General features: G+C 36.6%; 4 protein-coding genes across 5 annotated transcripts; 1 reads left to right on the top strand and 3 right to left on the bottom strand.

Moving 5' to 3' along the window:
• Positions 1-1,170: 1,170 nt before the first annotated feature.
• Positions 1,171-6,458, bottom strand: LOC112521550 (heterogeneous nuclear ribonucleoprotein H2). 2 transcript variants are annotated; one of them, XM_025130470.1, is made up of 3 exons: positions 6,323-6,458; positions 2,343-3,095; positions 1,171-1,594 (listed from the first exon to the last, which is right to left on the bottom strand). In XM_025130470.1, the coding sequence occupies exons 1-3, from the start codon at positions 6,334-6,336 to the stop codon at positions 1,291-1,293; spliced, it is 1,071 nt and encodes a 356-aa protein (XP_024986238.1). In that variant the 5' UTR covers positions 6,337-6,458; the 3' UTR covers positions 1,171-1,290. The 2 variants fall into 2 exon arrangements, with proteins under 2 accessions (XP_024986238.1, XP_024986239.1); XM_025130471.1 differs by lacking the exon at positions 1,171-1,594 and having other exon boundaries at positions 2,339-3,095.
• Positions 6,459-12,254: 5,796 nt separating this feature from the next.
• On the top strand, positions 12,255-14,603 carry LOC112521285 (chaperonin-like RbcX protein 2, chloroplastic). Its single transcript, XM_025130051.1, has 5 exons — positions 12,255-12,846; positions 13,319-13,410; positions 13,505-13,562; positions 14,169-14,234; positions 14,313-14,603. Exons 1-5 carry the CDS (start codon positions 12,559-12,561, stop codon positions 14,433-14,435), a joined length of 627 nt encoding a protein of 208 aa, XP_024985819.1. The 5' UTR covers positions 12,255-12,558; the 3' UTR covers positions 14,436-14,603.
• An 892-nt stretch (positions 14,604-15,495) lies between these two features.
• LOC112522057 (pentatricopeptide repeat-containing protein At3g12770-like) lies at positions 15,496-18,347 on the bottom strand. Its single transcript, XM_025131123.1, has one exon. The coding sequence runs from the start codon at positions 18,345-18,347 to the stop codon at positions 15,540-15,542; it is 2,808 nt and encodes a 935-aa protein (XP_024986891.1). The 3' UTR covers positions 15,496-15,539.
• Positions 18,348-20,553: 2,206 nt separating this feature from the next.
• Positions 20,554-23,832, bottom strand: LOC112521902 (dicarboxylate transporter 1, chloroplastic-like). Its single transcript, XM_025130906.1, has 3 exons — positions 22,729-23,832; positions 22,023-22,244; positions 20,554-21,106 (listed from the first exon to the last, which is right to left on the bottom strand). Exons 1-3 carry the CDS (start codon positions 23,830-23,832, stop codon positions 20,744-20,746), a joined length of 1,689 nt encoding a protein of 562 aa, XP_024986674.1. The 3' UTR covers positions 20,554-20,743.
• Between the last annotated feature and the right edge of the window lie 426 nt (positions 23,833-24,258).

Below are 24,258 nucleotides of genomic sequence, written 5' to 3'. Positions count from 1 at the left end.
ATTTTTTTCAAATTTTTATGATATCTTCAAATTTATATTTTATTCAAAAATAAAATCATTATTGTTTTCTTTAAAACGCATAAAATCGTATTATAACATCGATAGAGACAAATAATAAAATAGAACATTAAAATCAATATGTGTCTCGCTGCATTGCGCGAGTACTCTTCTAGTTATTATAAACGAAAAAGGACCTCGGATACCCCCATAGTTTTAATACACACACGTGCACATGCGCAGCGCTTGAATTTTTGGGGATTTGTTTGGTGTTTTTTCATGGATTCATTTTTTATTCGTTGTTTTGTGTGAAACCTTTGTCATCTCTAATTTTAAATCAAAATTGCATCTCAATATTTTTAAGAATCTTTTATTAAAAAAAATAAATAAATAACTTCCATTAACCACCTCCAAACATTTTACCATCATTAACTGATAACTTATTATATAGTTCTGTATTCTGTACATGTCTTATTAAATAAGTCCAAGTTTGAACCGGGCTTAGTGAGCCCAAAGCCTAATCAAGCCGAAATTAAAGACATACCTCTGTCTTGGCCTAGTCTGACGAGACCTGGTTAAGCCTGAAAAAGTTTGGCCTAAAAATCCCGATCAGGTACTTTTCCAACCCCAAAGTCCAGTTCGACCTTGCTTAGTCCAGACAGACCTAACAAAGCCCAGATAAACGGACTTGAAATCCTCAAACTTTACTTGAATGAGATATACCTAATTCATTTGATTTGGTCAGAGTTACAAAGAAAATTTATCGACTGATTTTTCAGTCAGTTTTTGTCGAACGTTATTAATCAACTTTTCAACCAACGGTTAGCTTATTAGCCAACCGTTAGTTTATTAGCTAGTTTGCCAAAGATAGCTCAACTGATAAGTTAATAGGATTGCAGGGTCTAGAATTGGTTTTCCATGAGAGAAAAAGCAAGATGGAAATAAGAGTTCCAATTGATATGGCTTTCAAATCCAAGGAGGAATAAAAATCCCCTTGTGGCCACGGAGGTTCAAATGCGGTGACTTCATGCTATCTGCAAAGCATGTGGTCGCCCTGGAATTAGTCAGCTCGCATAACAGGTTGGATATCCGGGTTAATAAAAAAAAACCAGAACTGCAGACAAAGATGGGGACATCGGTTCACAATTGAAACCTTCCTGTGAATCCACATAATAGCAACCATCTTTCTTCATCATATTCAAACCCAAAAAAGTTCAAACATATTATTTATTACAGAACAACTAGAAGAAGATTATGCAAATAAAAGATATTAAAAAAAACAAGATGCGTAAATCATCGGCCCCTTGAAACGGCATCCTTAAACTCCTCAGGCGATGACATGAACAGTTCTATGTAACGACTGCCAAGTGTCATTCGGTCTTTGGCCAATGCAGCTTTCGAGTCATCCAGACTTGCGAATTCCACAAGCGCTTCTCCTGTTGGTCTTCCTTCTGAGTTGAATGTCATGTGAATCGAGTCCTCCGACAATGTGAATTCTTTGAAGAAATCAATGATATCGTCCTTTCCAGCTGAAAACGGCAGTCCCCTCATGCGCAATACTGTTGTCTCTTCGTCAGAAGGTTTCGGCACATTTGCTCTGATAAACCCAACAATAAGACATTAGATTTATAAGACGAAAAATACTTAACATACAATATTTAGGAATGCATAGCTTGAGGGAGGTTCAGGGGAAAACCACCAAGAAAATGAAAAACTAAGGAACACTCTTAGTAACCATTCACCTGAAAATTATGCACATGTGCATACAAGTAATTGAAGTTGTTTCTTGGTTTTTATACATGTGTGCATGTTTATACCTGACAAGTTGTTAAAAAATGACTTATATGCACATGTGCATACCGTCCAGATGAATGGTTACCAAGGCCTGACCCTCGCCCTTTATTGCATATGATGTATATGAATAATCTATTAATCTACCACTACAGCATTGAGCCATCTGGTCTCGAACTCGGAAGAAAAGAGAATCAATGAGTGCAATTAACAACTAGCCTTTTCATCTCAAACGACTTGGGGTAGGCCAACAATGATCCCATGATATACCCACGAGCTGAAAATACTCGCAAAAACATGAATATACTCGCGACAAAGTTATAGGCATCGGAAAGAGAAAAACTATACAAAAAGGTAAGAAAAATGCATGAGACACAGTAGGAACGGACACAAAAGCGAAGCAATTTATGCTATAAAATGAGAACAAAACGGGCAAAACAGTATTTAAGGCAAGTATAAAGATGGATTTACTAGGTATTTAAAGCAAGTATTAACTTTAATATTATAGCCATTATAAAAAGTAAAAGCAAAGCAAGACAAAGAAGAATCGTTACCGTCCCCTAGAAGCTGCATCCTCCCATTCTTCAAGTGTTGACGGGAACAACTCAATGTAACGACTTCCAAGGGACATCCCGTCCTTCACCATGGCGGCTCTCGAATCTTCAGGACTTGCAAATTTCACAAATGCTTCCCCAGTCACCCTTCCCTCTGAATTAACCGTAAAATAAATCGAGTCCTCTGATAGGTCAGAATCCTTAAAGAAATCCACAATATCATCTCTATTAGCCGAGAATGGCAAACCCCTCAGTCGAAGTACTCCCGTATGTTCTGCATTGTCCCGTTCAGAAGCTCTCGATCTCGGAGCACTACGACGAGGAGACCGACCAGAATCAGAAACCTCGTTAGCTATGGCCTTATAATATTCTTGCCTCTTGCTTCTAAAAACTTCAACATATCTTCTTCCGATATTCTGCCTATTTCTCTGAAGAGCGTATTCAACTTGAAAAGCATACCCCAGCACACAGTAGACTTCCCCTGCAAACTTTCCGTGTCTGTGGACAAACAGCACGTCGACTATGTCAAGGCCATGGAAGAATTCAGCAATATCAGCTTCGGAACAATCAAAAGGTAGGCCCCGTAGTCTTACGACAGGGAAAGCGGGAGGCTGGGTGACGTAGGAGTAAGCTGGAGGAGGACTGTACATATAGCTCGAAGCTGGAGGAGTACCATAATATGAAGAACCCTGGTCGATTACACGCTGTCTTTTCAGTCCCATTTCACGCCCATCGCCAACATCCACGTATTTACTACAATTTTAATTAAAAAACAAATGCAAATCTCGTTAGTGTATCATAAAAACAATGTTCAGTTCACATTCTCAAACCATATTAACAAAGCAAAAAATTAGTTAACAAAAATAATTAAATTAGTGTTCATTTCACATCCTTCAAATACCTTAACAAAGAAAGGAAGTAAATTCAGCTAAACTAGATTAACTAATACCATGAGAGTTACAGTATGAACCCTAACTCATGCTGTCTGAAATCTTATAATGTCAATTCAACAAATTTCACAATTATCTTTCAGTATGCTCATCACAAATCAATAGCTGGTAAGATGAGATGCAACTTCTTTCATGTCTTATTTATTAAGAGTCAACAAAACTAGATGAGGAGTATTTAAAGAAGCCTTTATTTAATCCATCTTAAAGCTTCCTTCACCTAAGAGATGAAGGGGCCGTTTACTTAACTCTTACCGGTATCACTTGCCTTACCGATTGAGCAAGGAAAGGACCGAGAGTCTTACCCAGTAAGTGAGGAAAAGACTCTTACGCGGTAAGCGCTTACCGGGGTTTAGATGTTTACCAACAATTGATGGCCAATAATGTTACAAGATAAGGTATGTGGGGGTGATGTCTCTTGCCGATAAGTGCTTACCCTGTAAGAATTTGGTAAATGGTCCCCAAGTTATTCTAATTCCTCATAAAAGCCTTAGCTTACCGCCTAATATCAAGTCTCAAGTTCTCCTACATTCCCCTCTAGATCTCCAAACAACTTCTCAAGTACTCTCTCCAATATTGCAAGACATCTACTTCTTTCACTAAGGCTATGTTTGGCAAACTAGTTGATAATCCATCTATTGGCTAAAAAGCTAGCTAATGAACTAATCTTGTTTGGCAAAAGCTAACTGATAAGCTAGTAAGAGAAATCTAAAATGACCAAAAAGGACATGTAAAAAATTAGTAAATTCTAGCATTACGTAATATAACGAAACAAATCACTAATAATACAATATGTTAACTAATACAACCCAGGTGGTAGAGAAAATTGTATAATATAATATGTTAACTAATAGAACCTCAAGATGATTATTAATTTTAGAGAGATCAAACGGAGTTACATTTAGGGACCTAACACGTTATAAAATGGAAACCACGAGGACGCAATCCATAGATATTTCATTTTAGGGACCCAGACTGTTAAAACCCATAAAACACAGGGACCAAAAATGTAATTTACTCCTTTTTCCTATTTCTTTGCAAACAATAGCGATTAAAACTTACAAGTTAACCCTGTACCAGAGAACATTTGAAAAGAATAAAGAAAGAAGCACACTAAAGCATGAGAGGAAAAAACGGATCCTAAGGTTTCATCTGCAGCATGCCAGGGGCCTCTCGAAAATGCATACGTAGGTTGCCCTGTTAATCCCTACCACCTAACCCTCACAATCTTAGATTTACATAACTTCCCAAGATGGCTGTATGACACTGCCAATCTTTCTTGTGGAATGGAACACTCTAAAGTACGTTTTCGTAGTGTAAGCACCACAGTCCATATCTCCTGGTGAGAAAATAGCCCATATGGGTAAGAATTTTAATCATTATTCAAAGGTGTGATTGAGATTATGGATCTCTTTCCACAAGAGTTTTCTACAATCATCAAATAAGAAAGCAGCTGTAAAATTAAGGCATGTTGGTTTAGCATGCTTTCCTCCTGTTTGTAGTTCTATATTCTTGAACGATGTTCTTTTGAAGCTTGTTCCAAAATAGTTTTCATATCATGTGAGACAGAAGGTGATTATGAACAATGAAAATTCAAACAGTATGGATAGTCAAACAGATGAAAGAAGAGAAGAGAACTGTAGGAAACTAACATAAAAACGATGGTTTACAATTCCTTTTTGATCTTCATTGTTGCTACCATACCTAATAACTATCAATTCTTTCAAAGCCTCTATATCAGCCATCAGGTATAACTATGCAATGATTTAAATCTCCTACAACCATGGATTCACTTTAGTCAACCTAAAGGCTGTATTCTTGATTTCCTTGATCTTCACTCTCCTTCTACTTATGGTATCACCTACTTGATTAATTTCCTTTCCCCAAACTTTATATTCCTTTACCCCAGGGGTACCCTACTCTATTACACCAGCTTCCTTGGTTGCTATCATGGACTACTTCCTTCATCTAGTAAGGTGTAAGGGCCCATCTAAGTTCTAACTCATTGTCACACCACAGAATCAATGTGGTGCATCATTAATACAATGACAACACCGCTCTTGCTTATCTAATTCACCACAAATCATGCAGTAAATACATCCACGATTCGCAACGATATGATGCTTCTTCAGTTCTTATTCGTAGATGGTTTAACGTGCGCAACCAGCACTTGCCGCAACCACTCCCCTTTGTCAACATGCTATGTAATACTACATTTGGAAGATTTTCTTTTTCTTAAGAGTAGGATGCCAATATAACACAAGAAGATCCACATCGCTATGGGCAAGTGATCTCCCATGTTGACAAGGAAAAAGAAAGTTACAACATATGTAGGGATTGTTTACCGAAATTCTTATCGGGTGTCACTTGCTTTACCGGTAAGAATGGCACAAACCGAGAATCTTAACCGCTAAGAGGCATAGCAAGGACCAAAAATCTTACCAGATAAGTGAGGAAGAAGACTCTTACCTGGTAAGCGTTTACCAGGTAAAAGATGCTTAACACAATCCATTTTGATGGCTAAAAATGTTATCCTACAAGGCAAATGAAGGTGATAACTCTTGCTAGTAAGCTCTTACCCAGTAAGTGTTCAGTAAACAGTCCCTTACCCAAAAAAAGTTAAATTTTGGATGTCAAATACTCAAATGAGTTTCTACCCAATGTCAAGACTAATGTGATTAAGTTGCATCCCCAGTTTAATCTAATTAATAACAAAATTCATATCAATTTTGCACTTGAAAGTTGAAACGCGCTAGGTTTAACATCAAAAATAAAAAAATTGCTCTTTTTTGGAACGGAGGTCAAATTTCAATTAATTGATCCATTTCTAGGTTAATGCAAATCAAGCATAAATAAGATAACAAGTTATTATAGATAATACTAAGCAACTTAAGCGGTAAAACATAAAACACCCAAAACACATGAAAGAGCCAAACCTAGATTATCTAGTCAATTTATAAACAATCGTAATAATTGGGGGAAAATCAAAATCAAACAAGTTACGGAAAGTGATAAACAGAAAAGGGGTCTTACCCTCTATAGAACATTTTGTTTTTCTGCAGCACCGAATCTCCTTTTTGGTTTTAGGGTTTATTGGCTTCGAGTTTGAGAAGAAGCCACAGAGGATCGTTTATAACATCAATGAATTGGTTGAAGGGAAAGTGACTCTCCAGAATGGAACTGTGTTAATACGACGTCGCTGCGACGAAAAGTCATGGGCCATTCATAACCTAAAACAAAGCTTTGGGTTGAACAGCAACATTTGTCCCTAAACATTTTCAACTTCCATATCCCACCCCTCAACTTTGGATGTTACAACTTTGGTACTACAATATAAAATTTCTTATCATTTTGGTCTGTCATCGCGAAAATCCACCTTTGAATCGTTCTTTTTTTACCCCTTCTTTCCACATGTCCTATTTAAATAGTTCTGTTTCGAAAAAAAGTTAATATAAGAAATGAAACAGAACACTTTTTTTCCCATTATGTGTTCTAACGAATGTTTTTATAAAGAAAAATGTATCAAAATACAATAAAGTTTCATTTATTTCTTACTTAGTTTAACAAAGCTTGTCTAATTATAACCTAATGAAACCTCGGGTCAGATCAGGTTGAGTTATTCACTCTTTTTTTTCAGTTGACGGTTCGGCAAAGGTTGATTGCCGGAAACTCCAACAGATCCCACATGAAACCTGCTTCTAAGGGCGTCAAAATGTGAGGAGATATTTTTTGACTCATTCAGCTAGTAGAAGACCTGGGATTGAACCCATGGTCCATCTGTAATCAATCAGTTTTTTAATACGACTAATGAAAATTATTGATAATTATTTTTAAATAACTCATGATTGAAACAAAAAATGTTTCATTTCATGTCACCTAGATTAAATATGGTATTCGGACCATTGTGAGTGGGATGTATGTTCATATGTATGTGAGAATTTTTCTGAATTAATTAAATAACCCATTAATAGTTATAATAACTTATTTTTTTCGTATTTTTAATGTACTTTAGTTTTCAGTTGTAACACCTTAAATTTAAGGGTTGTTTGTAAGGTATGTAAAAATCAATTACTAAAAAGGGTTGATAATAGAAATAGAGGGATGGAAGGGAGGTTGAAAAAGTCAAGTGTGAGACAGAGACTTGGGGGCTATTTACTCAAATGTTTATCCGGTAAGTGCTTACCGATAGTCCCATCCTTATCGCTGCAAGTTGGAAGGGATTCGGTTGTTGAGTTTATCTCCAACAAAAGAGAGTTTAGGCCGTTTACCAAACTCTTGTCGGGTAAACGCTTATCGGGTGTTATTTATCTTATAGGTGAGCATGACAAAAACGGAGAACTTTATCCGGTAAGAGGCATAGCAAGAACCAAAAATCTTACACGATTAGTGATGGAGAAGACTCTTACCCAGTAAGCGCTTAATGATTAAAAGATGCTTACTGCAATCTATTTTGATGGTTGATAATGTCACTCGTTAAAGTAAGTGATGGTGATAACTCTTGTCGATAAACACTTACTTGGTAAGTATTTAGTAAACAGCCTTGAACCTCTCTTTTCCCATACGAAAACAAGAAGATTTTCTCTTCATTATTCCCGTGAGATTCAAAGAAAAAAACGAGAGAAATTTGGCGAAGGTCTAGCAAGAAGAACGGGTTTGAAGGGCTCGATTCAAGGTTGATGCAGGAAGTTTTGGAGACTCGATCGTTGGTTTTCAATAAGTAAACCTTCTCCCGTTTCCATTTAGTTTTTTCTGGAGTTGTGACCCGATTCCATTTAGCGATCGGGTAGTGTCGAGCTAGAGTCAACCGATGCGATATTTGTGTTTCAATGAGGTTTAACATCAATGAGATTTAACGGAGTGGGAAAATGGTTGTGGTCACACTTTCTTCCCGATACAAGTGTCAGACCCCTGTCCGATGTGGCCTCCACACCTCCTAGATCGAGTACAGTCAGAAGAGGGGTTGAACCCTCGAGTTCACCGGGCGAGAGATTAAGGGAGTAAATTTAATAATAGTAATTAACTAGGGGTGTAAATTTAATAAATTTTAGGGGTTGTCAAGTAAGTACAGATAAGTTAGAGTGTGGGTTTGTTAAAATCTTTTCCGTCAGGTTTAGTTTATAATTATTAAGCGTAATCTTGGAGCCCAAAATTTATTGTTAGGTGTCCGGTTCGTATAAAATTTACAAAGTTCTATCTTTGCTCAACTATTCAGCAGCTCAGGTGAGTTTTGATGACTTGTTTCCTCAAGGAGAGGATATACAGTTAGTTTTATGGTTTACACAGTTTAATTATTATACTTTAACTATTTAAATTGTTTAGCCATTGTGGATATTATCGTTACTGTTATTTTTTTTTTTATTAACCTGGATATCCAACCCGCTATGCAAGCCAACTAATCCCAGGGCGACCATCTGCTTTGCAGATAGCCCGGAGTCACCGCATTTGAACMTCCGTGGCCACAAGGAGATTTTTATTTCTCATTGGATTTGAACCCGAGACCTCCTGATACTTTTGACCTTTGAAGCCAAGTTCAAACCAATCACGCACCACCCTTGTGGTTGTTATTGTTATTTTATATTACTCACGTGTGGCAATTATTAGTATTAAATAAATCAGTTTAGCTCAATGGTACTCAGAAAGAGTTACCCGCTTGGGAACAATTACGTTGCTTAGTTCAGTATGTGTGCTGTTAGGCATAGGTAGTAAAGTGAATGAAAGTAGCTTATGTGATCACTCATATACTTGGTGATTAGTTGCAATGCAGCTATGTTATTACAATGCTTAATGTTATGTTGTCTTAGTATTTCATGAATTTACTTAGCTTTGTTAAGCTAACCCATACTGTGTATCTCAGGAGACACTCACGCAGGGACTAGCAAAGGGAAATAGTCAGCCCAGTTCGTTAGCTTGCTCACTAAACTGCTTTTATTATTATTTTGCTATAACAAACAGTTGTTTGACTCTTGTTATTTAGTTTTAGACTTCTGTTTTTAGCTTAAGTTTGATGGATCTAACGATTGGATTAGACTTTTATTGCATTTAATAATGAACATTTGAGTTTACTCCGTTTTTAACATTATTGTTGTTGATTTTTCCGATACCTTCTAGGGTCATATTTTATATCGTTATTGTATATTAGTCTCTGATGGTCACTATGTAAACAAATTTTATTGTTATTTTCATCTAATAAAAATATTTCAACAAATAGTGGTGGAGAGAGCAAAGGGGTTGCCTTAGGGGTATGCAAAAAGTCATTAAATCCGATTTAGACTGACCGATCTAATTAAAATTGATCGACCATAACTGGATATCCAATCGTAATTGGATCGGATCGGATCAGATCCAAAATTTCAACATCCAAATTGGATCAGTTGGTTCTTAGGACTTGGATGACAGTCCAACATCCAATAAAATCGAACTTATCCAATCTGATGACCATCCAATTCCCCATCAAAATATCATCTAGCTAATATCCATTTAGTAACTATATATGATTATTAGGATTTTTATGATATTGTTTTTGGGTTGATATTTATATACATTAAAAAAAATTATTTTTCAATCATTAAAAATTATAAGAAAATAATATTAAATCAAAAATCAAATAAACTAAATCAATATTGATATTATCGTATAAATTTCAAAAATATATAAATCAAGATTTTATAATAATAATAATAATAAAAACATTTTGAACCATAGATTTTTATAATTTTGTTGACCCCTTAGTTATCATCCATATGTGTAGCCGGATGTGTGTATATGGTAAGGGTTGAGTTCCGATGAGAAAGAAAGTTAAGCTGATAAGCGTAAGAAGAATTTTCCATCGTTGGATGCATATGAAGATGAGATACACCGGATCAAGCGCGATTCAAAGGTGATCAAGGGTTTAGATCTCTTCTTACGTTTTTCAACTTAACTCAATTCTTACACGATCATTCACCTATATTATGATATAGATATTCATGTTGATATCATTTGTTTATGATACATAAATATATTAGTGTAAATAATGGCTCAATGATAGAAATGACATGTTTTTGGTTTTGATTAACACTATAATACGAAATATTTATCTGTTCTGTCATTTTACAAACAAAAGTCACAATATTCATGGTTTTTTATCAACACGCCACAAATCAAATTTCCAGTTAAAATCTCACGAGACTTAAAAGAACCACCATTAATCGCATATATCATATTAACATCATGTTTGAATAACTTCACGTCGACAAACTAAATCTGAAATATTCAAGCTCCCCTAAATTAGAATTCTGGCTATGCCCCTATTAACAAACATAATTGTAACGATAATTTGGGTAACGATTAATATGTTGCTTACGATCTTTTTCTAAGAAATAATCATGTAAGCTATATATAATTAAAAAATAAAATGAAGTTGAATCATTTGAAAACGTCACATATTATGATAAATGTTAAAACTATCATCATGATCTATCGTTTCACATGATTTTTTCAATATACAACTAGTTTAAAAAATGTAGACGTGTCTCATGACAAAAAGAATGTCAATTTCATGACACATGTATTTGACCATTGCTATTAAAATTAAACGTCAACAATAAACGATAATAATATGAAAAACGATAAACTTTCTTTACTAAATTTGGGTTAATAGAAACCTACAAAGTAGAATCAATAGTTATATTAATCGTAGTAGCATAAAAGATCGATGGAAAACCTTAAAAATAGGATAACGAAAGAATTTATCACAACCGTTAGATTGAAATTATCTGATATATATGATTAAAAAGATGAATCATACATATCTATCTATTTTTAAATTAAAAATTCGATAATATATAACCAAAATTGAAGCGAAACAAATTACACAAAGAAAAACAATTATTTTATTCTTTTTTTTTTAATTTGACATCTCTATTGATATATTTTCTTTTATCTATTTTTTGTGATTCTTCAGTTCTCCTATTTTTTAGGTTCTCCTGGATCTCATCATCTCCGGTCACAACACCAAAAAACCATCAAATTGATGAATCCATTAACACCAAATAAAATTAACTCCAACCACAAATATACATATATTGTTTGAATGGAACAAGGCATACCTATTTTTCCGTTCTTTTTGCCTTTCAGCTGGAGCTTTCAACCGATAAAATCGTGTATTTGCAGTAAAATTGAAGACATGCTTAGACAGAGGATCCATAAATTTTTTAAATGGTGGCACAAGTTGACTATAAATAAATATCTACAATTCTTTTTCACAATATTAGTATATATTTGTTGGTCAGTTCTTTATCCCTACATAGAAGACACCCATATTCAAGTCATGCCTACATGTCTTTTTGAAAACACAAGAGCTATATAAAAAAAAAAAAAATTAAGCTAAAAACCAACAAATTAGACAATATGTGACTCGTACCCGGGTCTCTTGTACAAAAGCATGAACATTTATCAACTCCACCATTAAAAACTTGCGTTAAGATTTCAGTTTTAAAATCTATATGATGGCGTCTTTTAAAAACGTAATTTTCTTTAAGCAGTGACCCATGCCATCATTTTTTTTTTATTAACCTGGATATCCAACCCGCTATGGGAACCGACTAATCCCAGGACGACCATCTGCTTTATAGATAGTCCGGAGTCACCGCATTTGAACCTCCGTGGCCACAAGGGGATTTTTATTCCTTATTGGATTTGAACCTGAGACCTCCTGATATTTTTGACCTTTGAAGTCAAGCTCAAACCAATCAGACACCACCTTGTGTATAGGTTCGTAACTGCGTTAAAGATGGTGTGAAAAAGCAAAATGGAAGGTGGAAGTAGTTAAGCTAGAAGGAAGTTTGGTATAGCCTTCCCCACAAGGAACATGCAGCAAATTCAAACATGACCATCCGCGTTCACTCAAGATTCTGATTTGATGATTTAAGCATTCCAAAAAAGGAGACCCCCTAAAAAAGAACCCCTAATTGGTTGGAGAATTTGGGACCTCACATTTATTTCTGGTCATTGCTTCCTCTTCCCACATATTCTCTTCAACCCTACCCCTGCACTTCTTTAAACCTTTCACTCTGCATCCATCCATTTCTTCATCTAAGTTCATCAATCTTTGTTTCCAGTCATCAATCTTCAATTTCCAGAGACACCCACCGAATATTTCTTCCAGTTTTCATCTGGGTGTCTCTTATTTGTTCTTACAGATTATTGTTTCATTCTGATTTGTCAGTTTTCCCCCACAAGAAGCCCAGAAAAGTGTTTCTTGTTTTGTTGGCTGGGTTCTTTTCTAAAGGATGGTTGGGGGTGTATCTGTTGTGGGTTCATCAGTTGTGGATTCACATACTTCACCATGTTTGTGTGTGGATGCACTCGCATCAAAAACTCATATGAACCACACAAAAAGTGGGCATAAATCAGTAGCCAAAAAGCACTTTGGTTCATTGAAATTGAGAAGTTCTTTCATTCACTTCAAATTTGCAGTAAAAGTACCTTCCTCCAAGAAGCAGAAAAAATCTAGGGGTCTTGTGGTTGTCAATGACCTTGGTGGACAATATGAAGACAGTTTTCATGATGTTCAAGCAGTAAGAACTTGCTAATCCTTCCTCTTTTTCCATAATTTTACTCAATTATTGAACAAACAGGAGGTGCAAAGAACAAGGTTAAATATTGTAAGAGGGTAAGCAGGTTAAGGAAAGCTTCATCTGTGAATTATTGAAAAAATCCAATTGAAGATGCATATTTGCATTCATATGAATAATCTGTAACGTCGTTTCACATATGCATCTTCAAATAGATTTTTTCGGGATTTTTCGTTGATTCATATATGAACCTTCCCACATGTCCCTTCCTACTTTCTCATGATATTTAGCCTTCTTATGGAACAATTTCTGTACCATCTTTATGTTATGTTCATTTGAAATAGTTCCAATTTGGAGTCTCTATAAAGGATCCAAGTTTCTGAATGAAGAAAAGCTCAATGCCTTTGGGGGTATTACTATTAATTCCTATGATTTAAGGCTTAATTGATGATAGCAAAGGTTTTTGTTCTTGCAGCAAATCTTTAATCTGTTCACTTATAAAGCAGTGAGGACTGTTATGAACCAACTATATGAGATGAACCCAACGGAATATCGTTGGTTTTATGAGTAAGTTTACTTTCGTGTTTCTACCAGTTCTTGAGTTCTTTATAGTTTTCTGGAAGCTAATTTTTGACTTTGTCAATCATTTGTGACTTAACAGTTTTGTGGTGACAAACAAACCTAACGATGGAAAGCGCTTTCTTCGTGTCCTCCAAAAGGTATATGCTCGGAAAGAAATCATGCTAAAATCATTAGCAAATACATGAAGTCAATCATAGAACTTTCATGGACTCTAGGTTGGCTTGCCTAAGGCTTGATCATTGACCTAGTCATTCAAAAATATGTAGGCTCAGACTCACTAGTGGCTTGTCAAGCCAGGGAAGCTTAGGTTTGATTCTCAGCTCGGCTTAGTTTTTATGAGTTATAGGCTTGTATCTTGGGTCAGTTTGTATGAGCTCATATTAGATCATATAAGTTTAATTAAAATGACTCCCTTGAAAAATTACAAGCAAGCTATCCCTAAAAGATTTACAAATTCAAGAAGGAAGACTAAATTATAGGTTGTATAGGCTGGACTTGTTTAAGTTTGTTAACTGCTAATCCTAATCCACACCAGCCTAAGCTTGGCTCATATAGGCAACTGAGTTGACTTGTGCTCAGCATAGGCTTTGATTCATCTAGTTTTTTGACCAGCCGGTTTATGAGCACCCGTGAGCCGGCTTGTCTTGTTTCCATCCTAAATTTGCCAAAAAAAACCTTCAAGAAAACGTCTAAACTCGTCCAGGAAGACTGATCTGTCTTATTGGTGTCATTTGTTTCAACAGGAGAAACATGAACTTGCAGAAAGAGTAATGGTGACTCGCCTTCACCTCTATGGAAAATGGATTAAGGTATCGAATGGTTAATGTTGTCATCCAATGTTTTTTACCTACAGAATCTCGTAACTATTGGGTATTTTTGTGTTTTAGAAAGTGGATCATGCTGAAATGTATAAAAATCTATCGGACCAGAACTTGGAGTTGATGCGTGAGCGGCTCATGGAGACAGTGATATGGCCGTCCGATGATGCGAACTGGGAACAGTATGGATAAGGAGCTGACATTTTACCATGGTTATTTCTGTCCTGTCTAGTTAGATTGAAGCTCATATTTGGGTTGCTGAAGAAGAATTATGGGGAAATCTATTGATATCTATATGACATTGTACATATAATGGTTTTTAGATTTGTTTAATGGTGCAGATGTTATTCGTTCATGTCTGCTACCTGGCCATAATATGTATGATCCCGTGCGTTTGGTATCCATACAGGATAGAACAGAACTCTGAGTTTGTTAAGACAGAACTAGACAGAACAGATAAAATGACCAATTTACACTTAATGAGTTGTTTATATATTTTTATATGTTTTCATTAATTATGTAATATATTAAATTATAATAAAATAAATATTTTTTTATAACAAAATATATCATTAGGAAGTTTTCGTTAAAATGACAAAAATAAAAAGTTTATGTAGTTTCCAATTTCTATTTTCTACCTTTTATATATTATTTTTTATTATTAATATTTAATAAATTACATAAATTTAATTAAAATATAGAAACCATATAAAAATATTTTGAGTACAATAAGTGAAAGTTTAAAGAGCATAAAATAAAATAAATAAAATTTAAAAAATGAATAAGATGTAAAGAGGGAGACGTATTTGATGTTTTAGAAAAGAATTAAGTTTTATTTTAAGGTTATATTGGTCAAATACAGGTATGTTCCACCTTGTTCTACCTAGTTCCATGGGGGTGGGGGTGGGGGTGGAAGATGCCTACTCCACCTTGTTCCTACCTATTCCACATAACAGTCCTCCCAAATGTGGAACAGTGATCTCTGTTCTGTCATGTGCACCAAAACGCACCCTTAAGGATGACCAACAGTCCTATTTTGGTCCTAATTTCCTTACTAAAGTCTGGTTATGACCAATACTGGTTAGGCCCGAAGCCTGGTTCTTTGGAGTAAGCCTGAGACTGGTTAGACGGTAGGAATGAATCAACTTTCTTTGTGGGTTCCACTTTTATGGAAAAAGCTCAAATAAAAAGCTAATCATTGTGGATGCTCTAAGACATAAAATACAAATAACATATGTATTGTTAATATAAACCTATATATAGTCAATTACAAAAGAATTTTAACAGTAATAAGTCTTACCAGTAGTTTTTGCAAGAGCAGAACCCATCGATGAAATGGTGAAAACGACTAGCATCCCTGAGAATTATGGTCCTTCGTGAAAGCTTTGAGACATACTTGCAGAATTCATGGCAATCACCACAAATCCTTAGGTTCTTGGAAATCAAGATTGGTGAACCACTGCTTAAACTGATCAATCCAAATGCAATTGCCAGTTTCTCACTGTGACTTGAAAGCCTTGCCATTTTTCTCTCATTATCTTCATCATGAAGAACCCACCTCAAATCAGGAACATACCCCATTCCTTTAACCAAAGTCAACAAATAAGTCAACTTTTCGTAAATATTTTCAGATTCTGGGTGTGATTTATCTCCTGCTGCGAAAAAATGAAGTTGACTTTTGATAACAATCCAACTTCTACCTGCTGGCTTCTTCAAACCCTTGTTTTCAAGAATCAATCTCAAGTTTTTGACCTCAGACCAAAGACCAGCAGCAGCATAAATGTTGGATAATAACACATAATTCCCAGGATTTGTTGGTTCTAATTCGATAAGCTTTTCAGAAGCAGTTTTAGCCAGATGGGTATCGGAATAAACTCGACAAGCACCAATCAAGGCTCTCCAAACGGAGCCATCTGGTGCCATAGGCATGGTGTCGATAACATTTTTGGCTTCATTTAAGAACCCACCACGAGCAAGAAGATCAACCACACAAGCATAATGTACCAGTTCAGGGGTTATGCAAAAATCTTGAACCATTGAATCAAAAAGTTGTAAGCCTTTATGTATCATACCAGAATGGCTACAAGCAGATAAAGCAGAGATGAACGTTACCTGATTTGGTCTAACTCCTTTTTTGACCATTTTATCGAAGGTTAACATAGCATCATCACCATGTCCATGCATTCCATAACCAGCAATCATAGCATTCCAAGAAATGATGTTGGTTTCTGGTAAAATATGGAAGATCTTTTCAGCATATTCCAAACTACCACATCTTGCATACATAGTTATGAAGGCATTTGCAAGAGATAAATCAAGATCCAATGATGAAAATCTTCTTAACGTATAAGCATGTAAGCATCGACCTTGAGGGAGATTAGAAAGATGAGTATACAAAGAAAGAACGTTTATGATAGTGACACAGTTCGGTTTTACCCTTGAGATCATGTGGTGGAAAAGAAGCAAAGCTTTGTTGGCTTGATCGTTCTTGATATAAGTGGAAAGCAATGTGTTCCAAGAGATCAAATCTTTATTGGGATAATTCTCAAACAAGCTCCTACCAGTTGTTTCATCATCACAATTTATATACATTTCTGTCAGTGCCGTGTTTAAAGATGCATCAATCTGGATCCCACATTTCATCATGAAAGCATGGATGGATCTGCCAACATTCAAAAGTTCTACACCATCAAAAAGAGCAAGAATCGAAGTTACTGTATGAGAATTCGGTTTAATTTCCATCTCTAACATCTGGGTGAAAATTTCCCAAGCTTGAACTGTCAGATCATTATGGGCCAAAGCAGAGATGAAAACATTGCATGAAATTACATCCAAGTCCTTTATTGTAGTAAAAATCCTTGTGGCATCTTGAATACAGTTAAAAGATGCATATAGATTCACCAAACTATTACTAATATGCGTGTTCCTTTCCTTGCCAATCTTAAAGGCATAAGCATGTAAGCTTTTACCATTAACTAAACCACCGGAAAGATCAGCACATAGAGGCAGCATGATGACTATGGTCCGTTCATTTATCTGAATGCCCTCCAACTGCATCTCGGTTAACAATTTTATTGATTCCTCGATGAACCCGCTTGCAACATAACAAGATAACATAGAATTCCACAAAGCAACATCTCTAGTTGGCATTGAGTTAAATAGCTCATAAGAAGATCTTAAATCTGCAGATTTGATGTACATATTCATCAATGCATTAACTATATATATATTGCTATAACCAAATTTGATAACCAGTTGATGAACTTGCATTCCCAGTTCTAGATCTCCGAATACAGCACAGGCCTGTATGACAACTAACATTGTGACAGGATCACACTCGAATCCATCCTTGAGCATCAGAATGAAAAGCTGCAGAGCTTTCAAGCAATCTCCATGGTCAACATACCCACTTATCATAGTATTCCAACTTATCGTGTTTCTTGAAGCCAGCGTTTCAAAAACAGAACAAGCAGTCCGTGGATCAAATTTCAAATAAAACCCCATTAAAGAAGAATCCACATGAGGATTTGAATTAAACAAACCATGCCTCAAACAATACCCATGTATCTCCTTCCCAAGCCTTAACTCCAACAGCTCCCGACAAGCCCGAAGTAGCTCAACAATAGTTACCGAATTCGCTTTTAAATTCCCCTTTTGCATATGAGAGAACAAAAGCAGAGCTTGTTGGTATTTGGAACAACTAACACACCCAGAAATCATAGCATTCCATGAAACCACATCTCTGTCAGTCATTTCATCAAACACATTAAGTGCATTGTGCAACATCCCGGATTTTGAGTAGAAATCCACAAGAGCCGTCTGAACACGAATATCAAAAACCATATCCGTGTTCAAAACAGCATTGTGTATCTTCTTGCCTCGTTCAGTGGCGTTTAGCCGGCCACATGCCTTGAGTACCAGAGGCAGAGTGGAATTATCGGGCAAAATACCCAAAGATTCCATCTGGGTGTATGTAGCGAGTATAGCGTGGTCATCTTTTAGTTTAGTATGTTGTTTAATTATTGAGTTCCAACGTTCTGATTCATGGATTTTTGCTGGGATAAAAGGGAGTTTTTGGAGACCTAGGGGTAGAGAGACCTCCATCTTTGAAAGGTAGTTGGCATTTGGCAGGTGAATATTAGACCCAACTTGAAAATGAAGTTATGTTTTCTTGTTTTATATTTATATACCTCAAAAACCATGTCAGAAAAGATCATCAAGGAAGAGTGAATTGATATAATTCTTAAGAAATATGTAAATACAAGAGTTTAGGGTCGGTGAGAAGGAGAGTTACCGTAAGAAGAAAGTTTAAGAAGGAAACTCTAATCTTGAATTGGTTGGTTTAAGAAGCACAACAAGTAACAAGGGAACTCCAATCTTAGATACATATTAGATGAGATCATTGAGATACATCAAATCAATTCCTAGATCAAACTCGATTCATGTGTGAGTTTGAGATTAAAAATGATCAAGAGTCGCAATCCCTTTTTTACGTTTCTCATTTTAACTTTCCTTCTCACACGTTCTTTTACCTAAGAGTTTAATCATTTGAGAACTCTAAAATTCGCGTGATTCATGAGAGCTTCTCTCTTGAATTTTTGTTTTACATGATATTTTTCCATCTAAATATAGTATTAATTACTATATATTTGTTTCACAGTGTGTTTATTTCATATATATTTGATTCACAATATAAAACTTTTTTTACTAATATGTTTTGTTTCAAAATACGTAAAAAAAAATGTTCGCATTATGAATCGAGTACATATGAAACAAATATATTTTAGTCACTATATTAAATTATAGTTATAGATGAGGAAAAAAATCATATAAAATAACACATGATAAATTAATTCTCAAATATATCATGATTTAGAGAATTCTTAAAAAAGACAGTCGTTAATATAAAATATATTTGTTTATTCATACGTCAACTTTAAATTATAAGAATGGACATGAAGCTTTAATTTTTGACAAGTTTGGTTTTTAATGGTAATCTATTAGCTATGATTTATCAATTTGGTTATAGATATTAAACAGTAATTAATTAAATTGAAAATTAAAGAAAATATTTGATTCTATATAATAGTATAATAGACCCATTTCTCCACAATCGTCTCAGGTTAAATTGAGGGAATAAAAACTCACTCATTTTTATTCCATGTCGTGTTCATTCTTCTATCTGTAGAGGTAGACCTAATTTTTTTTCTAAGTGGTGACACAATTTGACTATAAAAAATATCTATTTTTTTGCAATATTAATATAGATCTGTTGGTTGGTTCCTTGTTCTTACCTAAACGAGACTCATGTTCGGGTCTTGTCTATATATATTTTTAAAAACAAAAGAGGTATATAAAAAGACACCAAAATTTAAGCTACCAAACAACAAATTTGACAACAATATGATTCAAAAACAGAGGCCTTAGGACAGAAGCATTTTCCATCTCGGCTATTAAAGTATGGTGTTGACATGTCAGCATCAAAAACTATATGGTGACACCCAACACAACAATACTGTGACACTTTTCACCCTTAAGAAATGTAAATTTTTCCCTTGTAACGGAATCACGAAACGACAGCCCGTACCACCGTATCATTTCATGTGTGTCAGCCCCTGCCTATCTGAACCGTACAACTTAGCGCGCAAGTAGTCCTTGTTCGTGTGTAATAACGGGAGAGACGTGGGTTTACAACTTAGTGCGCAAGTAGTCCTTGTTCGTGTGTAATAACGGGAGAGACGTGGGTTAAATCCATATGAGGTCCTTAGGTTCTCTGTCAATTGGATTCATGTATAATTTACCTCCCTTGTGATTACCATGAGAGTAGTACAATATAACCCTCCAAAAGGTGGAGGGTACTTTTTTTTAGTGTGTGTGTGTGCGCGCAAAATTTTCATCATCAATCATAGAACAAAATTGTGTGGCCACATTTGACCTAAATTTGCACATCCAAAGCCAACAAAGCAAGCCATAACTATCATGGGGGGTATGAATCCTCCCAAGAAGACAAGAAAATCAAAGATAGATAACCACAAGGGTGGTGCCTGATTAGTTTGATCTTGACTCTAAAGGTCAAAAGTACCAGGAGGTCTCATATGTTCAAATCCAAGGAGGAATAAGAATCCCCTTATGGCCACGAAGGTTCAAATACGATTGACTCCTGACTATCTGCAAAGCAGGTGGTCGCCCTGGGATTAGTCGGCTCGCATAGCGGGTTGGATATCCAGGTTATTCAAAAAAAAATCAAAGAGAGAAAAACAAGATTAAAAGATTGAACCCATGAAGCAAAAATAATCACAAGATGCATCAAACTGACTTTGGTACACTTTTGATAAATGTCTACATCCTTAGGAACAAAACAGAACACAGATGGTGAGGTTGAATGCATCATAAGGAGTTTGTTGCATAACCAGTAATCTCTCAAACAAAGCCAATTTCCAAGTTAAAGAATCAAAACTGATTACGAAAATTTGAGATCGACAAGTTGTCCTAAGGTTACCTTACCACAAGCCGATGAACTTCCACCAAACTCCTCCGACTCCAAGCCAGATGATGATGTTGACCACAGAGATGAGGAAGCCATAGCCCCACCACTTGGCTAAAGGAACGTAGTTCGCTCCATAGAACACAGGAGCTGACCCGATTCCGTAGTGGGTTAGACCACCCATGAGGTTGGAGAGGAATGATAGCACCATGGCTCCGAATAATGGCGGGGTGCCAAGGGCACTGGCGACAGACAAGAAGGCCGTAAACATGGCACCAATATGAGCAGCTCCGCTAGCGAAAAAGTAGTGAGAATAGAAGTAGAGAAGAACAAGAATGCCAAAAGATGCCTGCCATTGAAGACCTAGCCCACCAACAAACTGCAGAGAAAAAAACCAGATGAGAATTGCCAGCATTTGATGAGTTCATTCTAATACAGAGATTCTAAAGGGAACCTGATTTAAAAAGTTAAAAAAAACTAAACCAAATGGTAAGAAGTACGCAGATCCCACCTCGGGGTTTAGCTTAATGCGAGGGATATAGGTTACACAAATAAGGGGACAAGGAGCACAAGGCACAGTATAGCCAACTACAATTACATGAAGAAAATGTAGGACTAACGCACAGCAAACGAGTCATACAAGTAGAAACAATAGCATACATGTAAGGTAGGAAAAAGTAAAATAAACAACCATCCAACGGGCGTAAGGCCCTGGTAACCTAACTGCCACCACGCTACCCCTCTCCCCATCTCACCCTCTAACTACTCCCAACTCCTATCCTGCCCATAGTCAGCTACCCTAGTCCTACATCTCCAAGAGTTCGGAACCTCGTGGGGTTAGCTCAACTGGCAATAAGGCTTGGGTCTTTGAGGTTTCTCCTCATAGGTCACCTGTTTAAGTCATGCAAGGCCACTGAGGCTTTTCCTGGTTGTTCTCAGGGCCCTGGATTAGTTGGAACTATTTGAGGTGCCGAAAAGCTGCCCCGGACATCCACGGTTAACAAAAAAATAGAGCTCCTATCATAGGTCATGTCTTCAAAAATGTCTGAGGCAACCATGTCCATCCTTAGCTGCTCATCCCACGTCATTTTTTGCCAATATATTGTCTAAAAAGCTAATATATTTCATAAGCATTTAGACATTGTGCTCCGGAAGAAACCAAAACAAAAGAATGAACCATTTTATAATGTATGAGAACATAATGCAACGTTTGCCGGTACTAAGAAGGAGTTGAGGCTGTTTGTTAAGGTACAAATGTGAAAAACATCTATCAGAAATGAGGGAAGGGAACACACCTTAACAACTGTCTGACTGAACCAGTTGATGAGACCATATTTGTTAAGGTACCCAGCCATTGCAATGAGAGCAGCAAACCATGTAAGGGTATCCCATGCAACAGATTCTGCTAAGCATTCCTTCCATGTCACAACTCCAGTAATAAGGAGGACAGATAGTCCAAGTATAGCAGCTGTAACCGCATCAACATTTATTACCCCTCCAAATATCCATAGGCCAACCTGTTTGATCCAGAGAAAATGAAAGGGTGAGGAAATACTATCATCAAGATGACAATAGCACAACTTCTTGTATTTTTTGAACAAATTATGATAACTTAATGCAAATTGCAAATTGCAAACAGGTGATCCCAAACATGTTGTCCGATATTAGAATTACTCAGTAGATACAGAAATGGCGTATAAGGCTACTGCATCATTCAGTAGATAAGAGAAGTGTCTCCTTTCAGAAAGTTCAAAAACATCCAAGGTGGGGAATACTGTAGCAACTCTGAAAACCAGATGGGGAAGTAGATGTAAAAACCAATTTTCATTTTTGTAACCACAATACAGTATCATGTTAATTTATCAACCTGTTGTTTCCCTCAATTTGAAATCAATTCCTAAAACTAAGTGTTTTACCGTACTAATTCAGGTTCTATTAACAGCATTTCTAAACAAAAATGTAGAAATATTTGAGCATGAGATGAGTAATCAGCCATTGTACCGTAAGAAGCAAGGTTCCCGCCATGATGATTTCATTCTTTGTCATAGGTCCCATTTTCTCCAACCTCTCTTTCGCAAGTTTGGGTGCGTCCGGGCTACTCTTTACTGATGGTGGATAAATCAAATACAAGAGGAACGGTACTACAATCAACGAAACAATTCCAGGCACAATTGCAGCCTTAGCCCAAAGGGTCCACCCAATCGTCTGATTAATGGTATTATGTGTCAAATTAGCACTCAATGGATTCGCAGCCATAGCAGTCAAGAACATTGACGAGCTAATAACCGATGTCTGAAAGCACGTTAACATCAACCAGGACCCCAATTTATGCTCCGTTCCATCACCCACATTACTCCCACAAGCAACACATAAGGACTTGACCAACGGTAAGAAAATTCCTCCGGCTCTAGCGGAGACCGAAGGGATTGCAGGCGCTAACAAAGCTTCGCTGAACACTAAACTATACCCCAACCCTAACGAAGAGCTACCAAATAACGATACAAACTGGTAAGCAATCCTGTTTCCGAGTCCTGTTTTAATAAATCCTCTAGCGAAGAAGAACGCAAGAGCAATCAGCCAAGGTATCGGATCACCGAAAGCGGAAAAAGCAGCAGCGAATGTCAAAGTTTTAGTAAGAACACACGCTCCCAGACCCATTAAAGCAACAGCACCGAGCGGCAGAGGCTGTGTAATAATTCCGACGATTGTTGCGAGAAATATCGATAGCAATTGCCAAGCGATTTTCGAAACTCCAGAAGGTACCGGAACAAACCATAGAATAATTCCAGTCGCGATTGAAGCAACTAGAGGCTTCATACTGGCTCCTTGCCATGGAACCGGCGCCGGTGTAGGTTCTGGTTTTGCTGGAACTACAGCGGCGGAGGCTTTTACTGAAAAATTCAGGTGTCTAGTTGGTGACCTGAGATTAAGAACTGGTAAGCGAGAAGTAAATGTTGATGTGTACGAAGAAGATGACAGCAGGTGCTGTTGACCAGTGGATCTATGGAGTTTTAACGACGGAGACTGTGTGGAAGAGACATGGCGTTTGTAGGCGGGAACTGATCGAAACCCTAGGTTGACGGACGAGAGAGCCGTCGACGCCATCGTTACAATAAACGATGGCGTTTCAATTGAAGATCTGTGTGTGAAGACGGGAAGAAGAACAGAGTTGGACATGGGAGAAAATGAAATAAACGAGTTTAAATAGGAGAGGAAGCAAAAAGATCTGGGCCGTTGGATTATGATCGGACGGTCGACAAGGGATTCAGCATGGCCTTTATTTAGTTTCGTTTTGTCCGATGAGCGATTTTGAGATCTCCGTCAACATGATCGGAGGTTTCCATAAGGAATGAAAGTGTAGTACACGTGGCGTCTTAAGAGTTAATTTCGGCGTGACACGTGGATGCATGTAAGTGGATGGTGTGTTTAGATCGAGTGTGCAAAGGGTCAAGATGCAGTACAGTTCACAGGATTGCACATGCCTTTACTATGGGCAAATTTGTGTATATTTTCTTTTGAGTAAACTACAAA

This window comes from Cynara cardunculus (assembly GCF_001531365.2).
Source record: "Cynara cardunculus var. scolymus isolate 2C chromosome LG 11, CcrdV1, whole genome shotgun sequence".
Classification (NCBI taxonomy): Eukaryota; Viridiplantae; Streptophyta; class Magnoliopsida; order Asterales; family Asteraceae; genus Cynara; species Cynara cardunculus.
This window is presented reverse-complemented; position numbering and strand designations above follow the sequence as displayed.

What these genes read in the sequence shown, in the direction of transcription:
- LOC112521902 (XM_025130906.1), bottom strand. Translation starts at nt 23,832, where the DNA reads ATGGCGTCGACGGCTCTCTCGTCCGTCAACCTAGGGTTTCGATCAGTT. An exon ending in CGGGAACCTTGCTTCTTACG is followed by an intron (nt 22,245 to 22,728) that starts GTACAATGGCTG and finishes TGGATCAAACAG; the next exon opens with GTTGGCCTATGGATATTTGG. An exon ending in TCAGTCAGACAGTTGTTAAG is followed by an intron (nt 21,107 to 22,022) that starts GTGTGTTCCCTT and finishes TTTTCTCTGCAG; the next exon opens with TTTGTTGGTGGGCTAGGTCT.
- LOC112521550 (XM_025130470.1), bottom strand. An exon ending in GATGCAGCTTCTAGGGGACG is followed by an intron (nt 1,595 to 2,342) that starts GTAACGATTCTT and finishes TGGGTTTATCAG; the next exon opens with AGCAAATGTGCCGAAACCTT.
- LOC112521285 (XM_025130051.1), top strand. Translation starts at nt 12,559, where the DNA reads ATGGTTGGGGGTGTATCTGTTGTGGGTTCATCAGTTGTGGATTCACAT. An exon ending in GAATATCGTTGGTTTTATGA is followed by an intron (nt 13,411 to 13,504) that starts GTAAGTTTACTT and finishes GTGACTTAACAG; the next exon opens with TTTTGTGGTGACAAACAAAC. An exon ending in TTCTTCGTGTCCTCCAAAAG is followed by an intron (nt 13,563 to 14,168) that starts GTATATGCTCGG and finishes TTGTTTCAACAG; the next exon opens with GAGAAACATGAACTTGCAGA.
- LOC112522057 (XM_025131123.1), bottom strand. Translation starts at nt 18,347, where the DNA reads ATGGAGGTCTCTCTACCCCTAGGTCTCCAAAAACTCCCTTTTATCCCA.